Source organism: Botryllus schlosseri, chromosome 9, assembly GCF_051294905.1.
Source record: "Botryllus schlosseri isolate E-star chromosome 9, Bs_hap1, whole genome shotgun sequence".
Taxonomy (NCBI): domain Eukaryota; kingdom Metazoa; phylum Chordata; class Ascidiacea; order Stolidobranchia; family Styelidae; genus Botryllus; species Botryllus schlosseri.
In genome coordinates, this window is record NC_137244.1 from 10,911,292 (window position 1) to 10,928,753 (window position 17,462).

General features: G+C 39.9%; 3 protein-coding genes and 1 long non-coding RNA gene across 8 annotated transcripts in view; 1 reads left to right on the plus strand and 3 right to left on the minus strand.

Annotated features, from left to right (window-relative positions):
- LOC145446572 (uncharacterized) overlaps window positions 1–17,462 on the minus strand; it is a 203,627-nt gene that overhangs the window by 127,698 nt on the left and 58,467 nt on the right. The gene's annotated exons all lie outside the window — the stretch shown is intronic.
- The window catches only part of LOC145446543 (signal recognition particle subunit SRP54-like), an 87,447-nt gene that overhangs the window by 11,517 nt on the left and 58,468 nt on the right, over window positions 1–17,462 (minus strand). The gene's annotated exons all lie outside the window — the stretch shown is intronic.
- Window positions 1–17,462, plus strand: part of LOC145446546 (creatine kinase U-type, mitochondrial-like) — a 44,429-nt gene that overhangs the window by 7,888 nt on the left and 19,079 nt on the right. The window lies entirely within an intron of this gene.
- LOC145446557 (uncharacterized) lies at window positions 164–16,747 on the minus strand. 3 transcript variants are annotated; one of them, XM_080324898.1, is made up of 10 exons: window positions 15,686–16,747; window positions 15,497–15,624; window positions 8,638–8,824; window positions 8,080–8,141; window positions 7,238–7,346; window positions 6,045–6,129; window positions 5,132–5,247; window positions 3,426–3,605; window positions 3,079–3,152; window positions 164–1,939 (listed from the first exon to the last, which is right to left on the minus strand). In XM_080324898.1, exons 3-10 carry the CDS (start codon window positions 8,750–8,752, stop codon window positions 1,769–1,771), a joined length of 912 nt encoding a protein of 303 aa, XP_080181024.1. In that variant the 5' UTR covers window positions 8,753–8,824; window positions 15,497–15,624; window positions 15,686–16,747; the 3' UTR covers window positions 164–1,768. The 3 variants fall into 3 exon arrangements, with proteins under 3 accessions (XP_080181024.1, XP_080181023.1, XP_080181022.1); XM_080324897.1 differs by having other exon boundaries at window positions 15,497–16,747; XM_080324896.1 differs by lacking the exons at window positions 15,497–15,624; window positions 15,686–16,747 and adding an exon at window positions 10,285–11,705.

Here is a 17,462-nt window from a genome sequence, read left to right on the forward strand (position 1 = left end):
TAGACTAATAAGCGATGTAATGAGATTTACGGATTCGGACAGATCATCTCTTGCTCGCAGCATACCCGCTCGATAAATTTCCAGCATTTTTTAATCACATTCTCGTTATTCGCTTCGGACTTTTCGTGCAAGGTTGCCGTGTTGTAACTAGTAATAATTTCGATTCATTGCGACAATTAGTTGTAGCATTCGATATCCGGATTTAAACAATTCTAGTTACGTACCGTCGGCGTAGCGGCAGTATATACACAGGCATTTAAGCGATAAACAGAAATTCAGCAGTAGTATCTTCGCACAGGGCACTGCGCAATGAGCATAAACGCTCCACACTACGCAGGCACGATTTCCAAGGCAAACATTTCGCACACCATTCTTCCAAATATATTTAGGTCAGCGAGACATTAGCTATTTTTTGAACACGCATTACTAACGCATTGGTCAAAATAGAGGAAATATCTATCGTTCTTCAATTACATACCGCTGATGTTTGGAAACAATATGCAGTATAAAAGCAACCTCCAAATCACGCCAGCAAACCTGATTAAAACAGGACGTATATAATAGTTACACAATCACAATCATACATTGTGCAAACCTTCGACATTATTACACGCTATCAAGTGTGATTAACATTAAAGAAAATAACTAGATAACTGGAATATATATAATAATTTCGCAGAGACATAACCGATAGCAGCACAACGCATGCAGACAAAATCTTAGCTGCCTTGAACCGAAATACTATAATAAAAGCAACTTCATGGCATTTGAAACGGGAAGAGCTAGAATAAAGAAACTTGTGTGGTGTGCTATATTCACTTATATATAAGCAATTCTGTTAATATCCAGTGCAAATGTATTCCGGCTTCACCATATTTAAGCTTGGATTATGCAATTTTCGACTTGGTCTATAACAGAAGTACTTAAGCTGTGGTCCACGAACTATTTTCAGGGGGTTCATGAAAGGGCAATGTCATCATGAAACTACAAATCCAGATTATGCTATGACGGCGACACCAGCATATTTTAAGCATGGAATAGTGCCTAGTAGAGATGAACTTGCTGTGATGGCGACCTTTTTCGTTGTCAGGTAGCTTTTTAGGAGTCATCCGTTGTAGTTAGACCAAAGTGATGAGGTTTTTTGTCAATTTTTGTCAGTCACTTTTACCGGAATTTTTGGGTGTTGCACAACCTCCCACAAAACTTGAAGGGGTCCGCGATGAAAAAAAGTTCAAGAACCCATGCTTTTTAAGTAGAAGCACGAAAGCGTTGCATGTTAGAAGACGACATTGTAACTAAACAAACTTTGTATATTATTCAAATATTTCAAAGGGGCACGAATACAGGTATTGTAAAAGTTGTATGTTGTGCTGTCATTACTGGCGACGCAGCAGGATTTGATCGTGACGTCACGTCAGTACTAAATTGTCATTTGCCGCGCAAATTTTTTTTTGGTTGAGCCGATGCTAGTGCGTGCTTGATTCGTCGTAATCTGTTTTTGCGTTGATGCGATTGCCTCATGGGAATTGTGTGAATTGTGATCTTCGATCACAAAACGCTATTGCTCAATATCCTCTGTGGGGTCATATCCACTTAAGAGAATTGACGATGCGCTATCAGAATTATAACGCAAAAGGAAAATCCTCGGAGACGATCACCAGTTTGTTTGATGTTTATATTGATGGTCGAAATAAAAACACAGAGCGCAGTGTGGCTGGAGTCACATTCCGCCTGACCAGAGCTTTCGCCGTCTGCGCGCGGTGGATCGCTACTTTTTGTGGTTGAGTAACACCGCAGCCACTATGATTCCAATAACCAGTAGAATAACGACTATCAAAATGATCCACATCTTGTAATTCTTCAGCCACATTTTCTTTTTAATCTTGTGCGCGCTTTCTTTGAAAAGTTCTGATTTCTCGCGGAGACTTTCGGCGTTGTCCTGAATTGGAGAAGTGTTAATGCTGTATTAATACTAGTCAGCCCTCACCATTTACCGGACCACGACCTGACATATCGATCTCGCCTTCCGCCACTTGCCACCTGATTTTATCTCTTGCCACTTAATATTATCTTCTTTTAATTTCATTCAGTGTGCGTGCCTCATCTTTACATCGCCTAGGCCCAGGTGGGTGTCAGATCTAAAAACTACTCCAAGTCGTTTCGGCATCTTCCTATCATTCATTGTATTGCAGTCTTGTGATGCTTTGAAGTGATGAAATATTATGAATAAACTTGAACTTGAACACGTCAAACACACACGAACGATTGGTCAGGGACGGATTTTTCCACATTTTAAACGTGATTCGAAGTAACATCAAACGAGACGTTTAGAAATAAGCCAAAGAGACAGGGAATGTATCAGAGATGAGCGGATTTGGAATTTCTATGTCCTCATCCAATCCAAATCCGAAACTCCAAATCCAAATCCAAAACCTAATCCATAACTTTTTCATATTAAAGTCCTTGTCCAATCCTAATCCGATTCCAACTTGAAATTCAGAAAAAATGCTAAATTATGCAAGAGAGGGATTGGAAAATTTACTTTCACAACCAACGATTCTCTTGATTTAAGATAACTTAGCTGCACCTCTTATGTTCATTTCACCGAGTGAACCATAGTGTAGTGTACTATAAGTACATTAATAACTGATCTGAATAAAGTTTGTCGCCATTCACCACACGACATATCAACCTCCAAGAAAATCGGTAAATCCAATCCAAATCCTAATCCGTTCCGAAAAAAATCTCTAATCCTAATCCAATCCAAATCCGACAAAATTTCACAAATCCTGCTTTTTCAAAACCTAATCCTAATCCATGCTCATCTCTGGAATGTATGTCCCGCACCGTAAAAAAGGAAGTAAATAGTAAATTGTAACTGTGACATCATTATCCAATGGATACATTCAGTAAATGTGACCTCCCGCCCTACATATTGAATAATCCATTTTATTGTAACGTAATGCTGCAATAGGGGACATGCATAGTTTTTGTCGACAATTTGGGCACATGACTCGATTTTTTACTTTGTGGGCTCTGTAAGTAGCGTAAATCTTAACTCCTAAAAGAATCGCTTACCTCCAACGATCCCAATTTCTCGTGTCTGTCGTTCATTTTGTCAAAGTTGTTCTTCATAATGCCAACAACATCGTCTACCTGTAACGGTGATAACACAACATAAGAACGAAACCGTGTTAGCTTGACTTTCGTTGAAAGGCACCGGTAGTAGCCTACTACTTAATTCTGGACGTCCGTTTTTCGATAGAGCTCTGATAAAAATATATAAAGGATGACAGGAATCTGCAGTGAGAGAGAGAGAGAGAGAGAGAGAGAGAGAGAGAGAGAGAGAGAGAGAGAGAGAGAGAGAGAGAGAGAGAGAGAGAGAGAGAGAATATAATAGTTATCCTTGGAACCTATATTTTCACCTACCAATTGATTGGTTTGGTCGATCTTGCTACTAGGCTCCACCGTATTCATGCTCGTAGTCGCACTTGTCGCGGCAATACTGCTGGATCGGCTTGTCTTCGGTGAAGGTAGCGGGCTTCCCGCGGCCGGAGTGCTTCCTCTCTTTTTTATAGGCATAGTCGCGAATAACGCTGAGGCGTCTGCATGCGAATACGGAAATCAAATGGGCCATTCAGAAAGTCTAGAATATGTTGCATTTAAGTTCGACAATGTTACACTGTGGTAAGATAAACGGTATGCTGACCAGACATGACGGGCGATTACCACTAATGTAGTCGAAAATAGGGAACCGTGCATCCTAAAATTGCCCACATACTACTATTGGCGTAGTTTTTTTTTAAATACGTCATCCTGATCTGACGTCATTATACATGCATGACGTCATTTTATTTTGCGCTTCGCAACCAGTGTTGGATGCGTCTGAACAGATGTGCACTATTATTTTTTCTGGTTGTGGAGAAAAATCGGGACCAACCCAACTGTATGCTGTGGTCTTGCTGCATATCAGACTATTGCCTATTTAAAACGAGTTTTTCGGAGATTTTGATAAATTTTTGGAATTAGAGGCGACATCATGAGCCAACCTTCCCACGCCTTAGCACAGTGGCAAATGATATCAACTTCCAGTGATGCAAAAATTGTTCCTGGGCTCCGATCGTTCTCAGGGCAGCTCGTGCTTCGTGCGAATAAGGGGCTTTTTATGCGTCCAAAAGTAACCGCAGATTCATTATAATATTTCCAATAAGTTGTTGTCAGATCACGATAGGACATTTCGCTCCAGTCACAGCACCATGAATGACATCTGTGCAATGACACCAATTGATGGCACACTGTTTGAATTTGCATTATGACGTTTTATGTTTGTGTTCGGTTTCGTGTTCACATATAACCTCTTATAAAACATCGTGTTTACACGATCCAGATCCCTTTGGGGTCCCCACTTTCCATATTACGCGCTAAGCTTAAATCGTATTACATTTGGCCTCAGTTGTGGAACAGATGAGCGACGAAAACTCAATTTCACGACCGATAGCAACCGAAGGAAGCCGAGGCGTGATAATAGGAAATCGCGCCAGAACTTGATTTCTGTGCTAATTAAAGCCATTTTATTGGCAGAGAGTTATTTCACGAACCAGGAATTGAGGTCGACAAAAATAGTCAAAAGGTCACAGAGCTAGAGTTAAATAGGAAAAGCAGCGGATGCGAATATGTTGAAACTGAAAATCACAACCTGTAAATTAAAATAAATTCATCTTGAAGGCCACGAATTAACACGATGCAGTCCGCCATTGCAATGTGGCCGCTTCATGAACGCACAATCTTCCAGTCAGTATTGAACGGTGTGGCGCATCGTATGTTGAATTTAGCTCGCATTTTAAATTCATTATAAATTTCACTCTGTTAGGCAGCTCTTTGCTATTATCAAGCTAAAATTCGTAGCAGAAATGCAGACCGACTTCTATATTTAACGGATAGTGCCGGATCGACGATGCGTCAAAAATCAATGCCTTTATTAGTTACGCCTCACTAAATACAACGCTAGTTGCGAAACAACTGTGGTGCCTGGTTCGCTACTCGGGAACAAATCCCGTTTTCGTTTGTGCTTTTGTTTGAAACTGTGCGTTAGCTCGAACTTAAACTTTAATGAATGCTGCTTGGAACGTACCAGCACCGTCTATGTCAGTATTAGAAGTGTCGTTGCTGAAATTAGACGTTCTTCTTTCTTCGCTCTTAGGTTTTTTCTTCTCGGGCTCGCGATTTTGCTTCCCTTTCTTTGTCGACCTGAGAATTATGTCATTGCTCGTGATTTCATCCCAAAGGCTTTGAAAATGAAGCGAGCCATGTCATTTCTTAGGGATCGGCCCTTATGCAACCTCCATTATGCTTATCGATGATTTATATATCAGTGTTTTGAGCGAAAAACAGGTCGGCCGCCGAGTAATATTGCCGCTGGAAAGCCAAACAGTTCTATGTCCATTTTTGAATATTTTGACTTTGACCATATAATTTGGATATAAACCAGTTCTGTTTTCAATTTACCTTGAAAGTTCATGTTCATATGTCCACTTCACTAGAAATTCATGCTACTTAAGAACTTGGAACCAGGTTAAAACAAAAGATCCACGTCCAAATAGTGATAAAAGAAACAAAATCACTTGATTTTGGTTTTAGACCTGCCATTTTCAGACCTGAGGCGGTACTTGGATTGAGCATTTTTTAGCATAATTGGGCGTCATAATTACCTCCTCATTTAAATACTTTTTGCGAACGATTTCGTTCGGAATAACGATAACACGGAGGCATTTGAAGTCACCTCCATGCCGCAGAGAACCGTGGACATATTCCACAATGAAATAATCCAATCACCTTTGACTCTATAATAAATGACTCATCGTAAATCGCTGCAGGTGAAGTAATTTCTTGCCACATCATGGTCAACGTTTAATGTCAGTTGCGGCCGATTTCCGTATTAATGCATATCTTATTGTTAGGTTTTATGGTGAATGCTTTCAATTTAACAAATACACAAGAACTAGTAACATTCGGTGATGAAGTCAAGATATATAGTCAATACTTACTGTTGTTCGCCCGATTTCTTCTGCTTTTTCTCGCACTCGGCCAGAATTTTGTTTTGGCATTTATCGTGCACATTCGAACCGCACTCTGCAAAGCAACGGGACTGTTAATGACATTGACTCGCAATGATGCATAATAAATTGATAACTATGAAATGGGCATGGAAGCAGTACTCCCGTACCCCTAAATCTCAAAGAGTTGCATCATGGATCCATGTACTGTACAATCTACACGTACACATACACGGCCCATAGAATTGTGAATCCGCTAGTTTTGAGTGGTATAATCGCGGCCGCGTGGTTTACGCATGCAGTGTACATTCGTGCAATAGTCACGACTGCGCACCAGCCACGATGGATAAATGTACATGACTTCATAACCGATACCTATTGCTTAAAAGCGACTGTCAGAAACACCAAAAACCCCAGTAATCATGCCATGGTGCGGCGAGGCGCGCGTCGCTACTTGTATAACTGTAATGGCGATCAAAATTCCAACGTCGGTAACGTCTTACTGCGTGCGAGCGTTGTTGACATCACAAACATTCCCGCGTGAGGTTTCGATCTCAACGTGATATCGTTACCGATTCGGTCGAGTGACGCAATGCTTAAAATAACAGTACACACAAATTAAATTGTTTTGACCAGTTGATATGGAAGGTTTTACGCAAAGCGTCCAATAAATATCTTCCTTATCCATAACTGGTCAGATAGGCTGGTCGTGGTCACTATTTGAACTCACTACCTCCCTCTATAAAACGATTCGTGTTTGGTTAACTAGTGGTCAGACATACCCTACACGTGAGTTAAGATGGCAATTAGCGAGGTCATAAAATTTCGTTCAAATGGAAAGTTTTTGCCTTAATAATATATAATTATAATGGAATCACGAAGTATATAATTAATTAGCGGCCATACCTCAGTGTCAGTGTTGGACGGTATAGATGTAACTGTGAAAGCTTGCCAGGGCTAAAGTTGCACATTACAATTACACAATCAAACACTTGCCATTCATAACATCACTAATTGAATGGAGTGGGGTTAAAACCATTTTCAGACATCGTTTACGGTCATGTTAACATCCTCCGTTTTTTGGCGTGCTCCCCGAACCTCATCAATTCGGCGTTAGTGTTGTAGCAATGGTTGAGTTAGCGCTTTTGAGTGGTGTATGATATATTGCTATATAATTTATTCACCTGTGCATTTAAGGCCTTGGTTCACGAGACCGACAAGTAACTTCTTGCAATGATCACAGTAGGTCGGTTGCTTGTAAGTTTTGTCCCGGAAATTGTGCTGGCCAATTATCTGAAATAGTGATTTAAATTCCCGTTATGGATGTTGAAATTGAAAATATATTCGACTGATATATCGCACTTCAAGCGGTGGTTGCTACGTCTGTGACGTACGCGTATTTCAATTCCACATATATTATATCACTGGCCGCTAATATGACACAAATAACAAGAATGAGCCTAACGCATAGGAATGCAAAGGCCGTGAGAAAATTTGTCCAAATTGATGTACTTGAAAAAATTGAATTTAACTTAACTTTTAGTTAACTCGAAGCCAAAATTCACATCCCTACAAGGTTCAATTACTTGTCACATTGAATTATTATCATAATATCAAGTGAATTCATAAAAACTTCATACGAATTTATTTCACAATTTTAAGTGATTTCATAAACTTCAAAAGCAGAGACGAATCTCCATACTGATGGTTTATAATTATATCAGTTGAACACCGAGAATATATATCACTTATAAATTATTAGCACTAACGGATTTTGGATACTGAGATTGATATTTCCATTCTAAGTGTCCTGGTGTTACATAAAGATAACAGTTACTGGAAGAAAACGATTCCCAATGAACTTATTTTTAACGTGTAAGCAATTTGAATCAAACACTGCAATAGTCTTGCAAAATTAATGAAGCAGTGGTGTGCAAATATCGGATATTATTCTATTTAAGCTATATTAAAGGCCTTTATCTACATCAATCTAAAAATTCTGAGGGAAATCTGTGTCATTGCTTACCATTTCTATGCATGGCTGCTTCAAATCCTCCTGACACTTTTCGTGGACATCTACTTCGCATCCTGTATAGGATAGAAAACGTTTGCATCTCGGAGGCTCATAAGTCACTTGTGAATAATCGTTTAGCTATACCAAATTGCATGCCGAAACCTTAATTCACATTTCAGATAAAATGCACAAAACATGTCCGATTTATAGATATAATAATTATAATACGGCACTAACATAATACCGAGTAGGCAGGGCTGTAGGCGTTTGTAAAGTGTAGATCGGATATCCTGCATTCATGCACACATCGCCTCAGAAGTGAAGTCACAACAAAAACGATGTGCCTATACCTCGCCGTGAACTGCTGTCATTGTCCCAAATGTATAAATGTATAATGTAAAATGTGCAATACATGTACATGTACATAGGCTACAGCGTAAAAGGTAAATGCAGTGTTTTCATTAGTACTGTTATCTACCAAGTATACTTGAGTACCAGCTTGTAAATCGCGTTCCAGGCATATTTCAGTAAAAGCGGAACTTCCGGCCGTCTGAATATATAGGCACTCACTCTTGCATCGCATTCCCTGTTTCATCACGCCTACTAGAAGATTGCCGCAGTGCTTACAAAACGTCGGGCGCTTGTAATTGTGCCACTGGAAGTTGTGCTTCGTCATGCTCGCCATTCTGATATTTTGGCGGCTGGTTATGAGTCGCGCTTTGTCTCCTGTGGCTTCGGGTTCTTCAAATGGATTCGACTGTGAAAAGAGTTCATTCGTTTTATTTGGATGAATTCACAGTAAATATTGCGAAAAATGCACTCAATTTTCATGGATGTTAACAACAAACGAAATCATTACTTTTCTTGTATATTTAAAACTGCGATATCAGTGCCATAACAGGGGCGACTTGAGCAATCTAATGTCATCCGCGTTCACTAATCGTCGCAATGGATATGTGATGTCATCGCATTTTTAAAAATACTTCAACCCTCCCTAATTTTCATCCTGGATATCTTATGGATATCGTAATTTATCTGTGACGCATACAGAAAGTAAATTCTCTCCACTTTCTGATAACGCCTGAACCCGGTACGTTGGTTCAGCTGTAGAAGTCGAGGATTTGCTAGCGCAAAAGATGTACGGTTTTATCGCTTTCAAAAGTGTGGGACTACTGATAAGAGGCAATCAACGCGGATGAAATTGAAAAACTACTTGAATACTCTTCTATTCGTTATTAAAGTTTTAAGGATTTGAAGACTTATGCATTATATTGACATCATATTTAAATCGCTTTCAAACGTATGCTATACTCCACGGATAAAATGGATTAACTTGAGCACTGACTTTCTAACATTCTAACATTCTAACGATAGAAGCATTATATCATGACATACGGTAGTTCATTAAAAACAATTTCAGTCAGAAACCATACAGAACAGGACACCGACATCATTTTCAAAATAGTGCTTTTACAATACCGTCAGTCCTTTACATACTCAATACGTTTCTCATGTATAAAAAATTGAGATCGTCACATTAATGATATCGGAAAATATTTATCAAGTGCCGTAGCACGCAATTGGAAATTCTTCATAATAAGAAGGAAGCAAAGCCTGCGCGTTGATACATATTTGCGTTACTCGTTATTCATCGCTTATTTGCAATGCGTTGTGTCCAGAGGATGGTGTACATCGGAGTGCGTATGTGCGTAATACTGCGTATCCTTGAAAGTCAACGAAACAGCGCATCGCCTGTGCCTATACTACAGGAAACGCGTTAACCATTGTTTAGTATTCGTCTGGGGACACGCTTCCTTGCGACTTTGAAATATGTTCTTCAGCCATGTGTTGTATAATGCTAACTTCGCAAGTCTTTGAAAATCTCCATGAATTACACAATATAATTGACATTGCTGAAGTGGGAATCATTTTAGAATCTAGTAGTTGTGGACTATTTTCTAAAACAATCGGGCTATGGTTTCATCACAAGCGATGCCGTTCTATCACGGTTCAATAGTTCCTGTAAGTAGAATCTTTCGTGCCAATGTTAAGAATGCTGACTAAGCTCTTTGTATTCCACAGCTTTGCCGGCATGTAATTCAGCTTACGCCCCGAAATTGATTGTTGAATATAGCATTTCTATACTCTAAAATGCATTCACAATAGTATACAGGAATTTTACTCGTTATAATGAACTGTGAACGACTGAGCACTTACCATTTCGACGGCGTGTGAACGTGTTCGAATAAGATTATAGAAAGTAATGTCCTATATGCTCCAAACCTATTTTAAAAGTGACCTAGTCCGGAAGATTTTGCTGTTAATTCGGAAATATGATATTTCTTACAAACATCCTGTACAACCAACTCTACGGTACAATGCCACTTACGTTTTTCCGAATAACATCGCATCATTGCTACACTGAACGCAAGTCAACTTCATAATGTAAGGCTCGGGAAAATGGCAGCTGCGCAGTGCGCAAAGATAGGACGTGATGTGCCTCATATTTGAAAACTTCCAGAGGGCTAATTTAATGTAAATGAGGTAATACACACAAATGACATAATACTTTCAAAACCTACTCCTCTTCCTCGTTTATCATCTTGACTCGTAAAAAATGACATCAAATCTGGTCATATTCAGAATTAGATATCCGAATCGGGACCTTGTTAACACAAAATTACATATCCAATCCGGTCAAAATATCAAAATTTCGGTTAATCAAATTGAAATCAAACCCAGTCTGAACTCACGGATATATATATAAACCGTGATCTGACCTGATCTGACCAGATCAACTCTGGTAGTTGTATAATCTGACTCTGACTCGTTCTATGATAACGACACTACCGAGCGTTCTATGTCTCACAGACGTCGGGTGAGATATTAAGTGCTAAGAGAAAAGTCGTGCGTCAAAATATTTCCGCGCTACATCTCTAATTGCGAAGTCTGGCTGTATCCAATACCAAATTCCCAGCACTGTTTACAAGTCAACTGCCCGTCTTCCCCTATTATATAAGAAAAATGAGAGACATGCTCGCGGGTGCAGCACGGCATCATATTCGTCCGCGGACCGCGATGCGTTACCCACTGAAGCAACGCGCGAACTCGACTGCATCTGGTAAGGAAAGCACTCATTTTGAGCCGACGTATCTTGGCGAGTGACGTGCTGATCTGCATTCTCGAATTAGCATTCAACAATTGTTCCCGTAGCCCCGTTCATTCTTAAAATCTAGCTCGTGGCGAGTTTCAATATCTGCTAAGAAGGCAACGCATCGCCTGATGATATTGCAGTTCTAGATCCAAATAGTGAATGATATTGAAATGCCCGTAATCTATCATGACAATGCGTATCATGACGTATATTGGTTCTCGTATCAGCGCGGAATGATGCCTAAATGGCTTCATTGACAGTGACCTTAGCAGAATCACATCAGCCACTCTCGAACTGATCTTATCGCGTAATAAGTGTACTTGGGTTAAATTGAAGGAGCAATTCTATAGCGATATACACCATCAATCGATCTGCGACAATGTAGTGTATCTACATTCTACAACTCTATAACTGGGAAAATGACTCGCTACCGTTTAGGCTGAGCAAATTTCCGGTTTCTCAGCCGGTCTTTGGCAGTGGCCTACTAGCACCGCTGAGAATAACAATACGAGTAGGGCTGGGCAAAATCGAGTACCTGAGTGATTCGATTCTGAATCACGTAATATGCTTCGAGTCGAGTCGAGTAATCGAGTATCACTCATTATGACGTCATAAAAGAATGTAATACGTCAAAGGTCAAATATGTACCGTTTATGCCCCCACAAGGAATATAATGCCTTTTATCCATCTCATAAATGATAATTTGGTATTTTTTCGACCATACCGATTTCATTCCACTTGGTTACAATTTTGTGGGATAATCATGACTTCGGAAATGTGCTACGTCCAGTAACCTTCGTAGCTTCGTACCATATGTTTCGTATGCTACGATACCGCCAATCAACGTTTCAAGGCTTCACCAGTGAAAATTAGTATCGAAACTATAATTCTCGTTGATAAATTAACTTTCAGTGGCGAGAAGCTTATAATTTCAGTACTCGAAAAAATCGTATTTTACTACTCGACTCGAATCATTAAAATTAATACTCGATTCAGATTCGAGTACTCGAATCATTGTGCCCAGCCCTAAATACGAGTACTAATACTAATACTAATACTCGTATACAAGTCGAGCAACGAAAATCGATTTTCACTGAGTGCCGAAATTACGTTATTTACGACTAATAGCCTTTTCATCAGCGACGAATATCGAAGTCCTATGAATTAGCACATTCGTAATAACAACATTGTTGATACTTGATACATCGATTCACCGAGTCTTCAATACAGCATCCAGAATGTAATACGGAGGCAACGCATTTCATAATTTTGGAGATTATGTAAAGTCTCCACTGACTTGATGATAATGGGAGCACTCGAATAAGCCACGCGATTGAATAAGTCAAGTTCTGAATTTTCTGTAGTATAACCCTCACGATGAATGTTGAAAAGTTTTCGAGCAGAATTGAACTAGTGATGATGTTTTTTTTCAGTCAGAAAACCTCGCTATTGGTACACGACTACGTTTTACACGATGAATAATTATTACTTGCAAGACCGGTTTACGCTTTTGCTGACTTGCCTTCCGTCTGGACTAGAGCAATTGACCAATCTGCTAGTGTAAGCTGTACTGTATTACGATCCAATTCTGCATCGAAGCTCTCCTGTCATGTAGGCCTTAACACTCCAATCTGTTGCACCGGGCACACAAAGTTGCTAGTGATTCTCATCACGTTTCGCTTGTAACATGCGATGTATAGCCTAGTCTACTATCTGCAAGGGTTCAAGCGACAGATTCGATGTTATTATTAGATTTGATCTGAAAATCATCTCGCATATTTAGTTCGTATTTCTGCAACGCATGGTGGAACTGAGCTCAGACCGAAATCAGTTACTATGCGGAAGCATTTTAGGACGGCATCCTGTACAACGCGAATGATGCACCAACACTCCAACAGCCATACAATTCAATACTAATCTGTATCTGTATTTCCAACCATTCCTATGAATCCCCTATTTGAAATCGGATCAGAGGATTTATAGGTATAGTGTATATCTATTTCCATGGTAATCGCCGGTATGATTACCAAATAATTGAAAAGAGCATCACAATCACAGATTTCCAAGCACGGTCATCGGCTTGTTTCATCCCGAAAGCAACGAACGTTATTGCTCGGGGCGGATTTACATTATCAGTGTGTGCACTCTGCGTATTGATCTGTTGTTAGCTTTGAAGCTTTGCGTTTTCATCGACCGGCCAGCTTCCTCGTCCATTTGAAGATACCGCAGTCCGTGGTTAGTACCACGCAAACGCTGCACAACATATGACCACGCGCTGATATCGGCATAGTGATTTCAGCGGCTTTGTAAGGGTTCCAAATCCAGATATTATATATTATATATTCCATGATACAGAACGAGCGCCACTTCAGATAGATGACATACGCACAACTCCCTATTTCAGGAGCGAAACCAATTTTTGCAACAATAACTGAAAGTAATTTATTGCGTCCATCCGCTGGACTAAATCCACTTAAAATGACTAGGAATCAAACCGATTCGAACACTCGAATCCGAGTCGAATTTAAATTGCAATGATTCGATTCTAGTATTGACGGTTGGGTTTTTTTTTGAGTAACGAAAATATGCACTCTTGCACCAAAACTTTAACAACGAAAATATAGTTTGAATACTTTGTTTCCGCTGTTGAAGTCTCAAAATCACGATCGCAGCGTCAAGAAACTGTACCAGGATACGGGTATTCACGGCACGGCGATTTCTGTCAAGTGTAACGATTGACCTTCGTAATATGGTCTCAAAGCGCTACGAAATGGTCATGGACTCGAAATACGAAATTATTTTGGATGACTTGTACATCATATACCTTGTGGCTGCAAAAAGTGATATATATTTCAACTTATTTCAATTCATTATTTATGTTAAGGCGGCATAGTAGGTAAAACTGCAATACTCTATTTGACTCGTCAACTAATACACGACTCTCATTCGAATCATTTAGTTAGCTGGTCGATTCTTCCCATTGCTAAAACTGACTATGACATCGGCGTGTGACCTCAAGCCACTTGCATGGGCTGTTTGACGTTGCTGTGCTGTGAATTTTCGGTAATTTCAACGAATCATAATCTGTTCTAATTTTCCGGCACGTGTCATTGCCCGATATCCCGTTTCCATTAGCCGCTACCTTACTACGAGTTATTGTGTCTATTCCTTTAGTATTATACAACATTCAGTACGAACTGGCGAATTGTTCAAACTGACTGTACTATAACAGTGACAAATGAATGTTCCGAACAAAATATATAATGTAGATACACAAAAAATGCGGTCGGATTCGTACCTATGGCAAACCAATCTTCTGCGTTACTTCTCCATCCACTATTAGTTTTAGTACAGTAGTCAAAACATTCAACCACTCTCCGCGACCGTATAAAGTGCGCGCATTCCGAAAGCATAGATCCCGCCAGCCTGATTCATAAACATGAATCACCCTTGTTTTGGTTGAATATTTATACTTTCTTTATGCATCATAGATTCCAATATTACCACAACGCTATCTTGGTTTACTCAGAAGGGATGACTTCCACAGGATATGCTGTAGTTGAGTGTTGGTCATCGTCCAAACGCTATATAGTACAGGCCTATACTTATCCACGACCAAATCTTATCCCTTCTTGTACTGCGATAGTACGAAACTTCTGAAGTCATGATTTCAGCATGCACCTTTACCTCTATCTAAATCGGAATTTGCACCTCCACTGCTGATTTGCTGCACAAATAACCTCATCTATCGGAAATATATCTTGTAGTATACCTCGCAGTCACTTGATAAACCGAAATGACAATACTCACCCATCACACCGACATGAAGTTTATCGCACAACACCCGTCGCCGTCGGCGTGAGGAACCAATTCAAAACACTCAAATTTGAATAAACGAATATTAAAGATAGCGAGACCAGTTTGTAAGCTGGTTGACGGCATGGAATAATATCTTATAATATCCCAGGTATTAGTTCAACTATTGCTTTTATTAGTCACCCATGAATAACTGAAGCTCCCGGTAATGCAACATATACGACCTGACCCTAATATTTAAGGCGATACTAATGCCAGCAAGTTTCACAGATGGGAGTAACTCCTCGATTATTGATGATAGAACCATTTAATCCGCTTTGATTGCACTGAAGCTTTTGGCATGGTTAATGGTATCTGAATGTACTTCGTAGATTTAGGTTACTAACGTTCAGGCACACATTTTCAGAGCGCAGTCTAGCAAACAATATACATTCGAGACAGTGCAATCTACAGGCTCACCTTTTCGTTCAGTCTTCGGCACCGCGTAAAATCCTGGACTTGATCGATCCTTGCGTTATCATAACTCAAAAAACCTCCCGAATGATACTAGCTATGAACACTAAAATCGAGGTTATTACTTCAAACACCTGAAAAGTTTAAATATAGTCAAGCTTCCTGTATCCCAGCGGCAGTTTTGACTCCAATTACCAATAATATCCGTATTTATCGGCATCGCGTCATAGTAATTATATGTCGAGGCGTTAAACCTCACGAGTATGTTTCTAGATTAAAAGATAAATTCGGCCATTCGTCTTTCTAGTACGTTCTGTGGCCGATACGAAGACCGATATGCAGGCCCTAAGAATACGGCCTAAAATCGAATTCTCGACAACTGTAGCGTTTCGATACTACTGTTGTCAAATCTCCAGACTTGATCCAAGACCAAACATGACAAAAAAGGTCCTGTGTTTCTTCGGAGATTATCAGAACAAAGTAAAGCCCCCGTGCATAGGTTCGTTCAATGACAATGGGTTTGCGACGATGCTGCTCTGTGCAGATGCATCTCAATAATCTCATTTCCGTCCCTATTTATCTGCGGCAGAAGGCCTGCCTTTCAGAGAAAGTGTGATGGCACAGTTTAGCATGATTAACCCGATGATATTGCGCAGGCAGTACCAAGCGTGCTCGATGCATTGTTGTGAGAGGCAACGTTAGCGAACAGCTGTTTCGTTGATTGTTCGGGTGCACTGGTGCAGTCGCTATGCGTGTAATCAAATTAGCGCTCCGACGGCTTTACGATGCGAGCAGTATAATTTCTCATATAGTAATAATTTTGGCCTGGCTTTGATTTTTATTTTCGAAAATTGTGTAGGAGAAATAAGTTGATACATACTTTTCGATGTATTTTATAGGTTATCTTATGTCGGCACCGAAACAGAAATATCACTTCGTGTTGGTAATCATGCTCACTGCAATCCAATTTTTATTATTGCATCTGAAAATTGGCAAATACCAGCTTAAAATGCATCGTCTAAAACTATGTCGTAAAGCTACTAACTTCAGAACTTTTCATACCATATACTTTCTACTGCTTATACTCTAAGCAAATTTGTTTTATCATCGAGCGTGCTATTCAATGTTTTACTCTAGTAGAATTTTACCGTGATACATTCACTTCTACTTGACCTTAACCACTTAATTGAGTAGAACCACTATTTGGGAAACGCGAAAAAACCTAAATCTGTGTTAAGCGGTTTTAATCCGTTACCTTCAAATGCTGCAAATATCATACGCGAAATATATTTCACTCGCATATTATGCTCCATAAAAGTGCGACTTAATTGTCACGTATTGGTGTCTCGACGGTACCTTATTGCGATAACCGATGGCTGATTGCTATGATCCGCCGTTAATAATTTCGGACTACAGACGTTCGACTAGCGTGAATATACTCATCGGCTTACAATAGGATATGGGAATGCGGATGAAAGCCCCGATTAACTAACGCTAAAATTAAGCGTTAGGTTTTCGTGATGGAATGGCTTCAGTTTTGTGCAATTAAAGCGGTCGATTCCGAGCTGAAAGTGAACCTCTCCCAGGCTCAACAGCACTGCTTCCCGTACTATTAATCACGATAACCAGCGCATTAGCGTCGATATTTCCAGTGTATCGGTAAGGACTGATCATTGGCAGGATTAAGAAGTCTTGACTCAAGCATACCGTGAATAAAGTGAAGGTTTACTACGGAATTGTGTGTCAACGGCTAGCGATGCAGGTTTAGCCGCGCATTATACAAATTGTACAATTATGCCTCGTATAATATATGACTCTTGCGTGCCGGGAAAGGCTGGATGCAATATCGCATCATTAAAACTGTAACTTCACTCGTTATTAAAAACAGTAGCAAGGTGTCAAGCAGTGCCATTCCACATCCTGCACAATTTTCGCAGTTGATCATAAACAGCTATCGTGCACAATTGACACC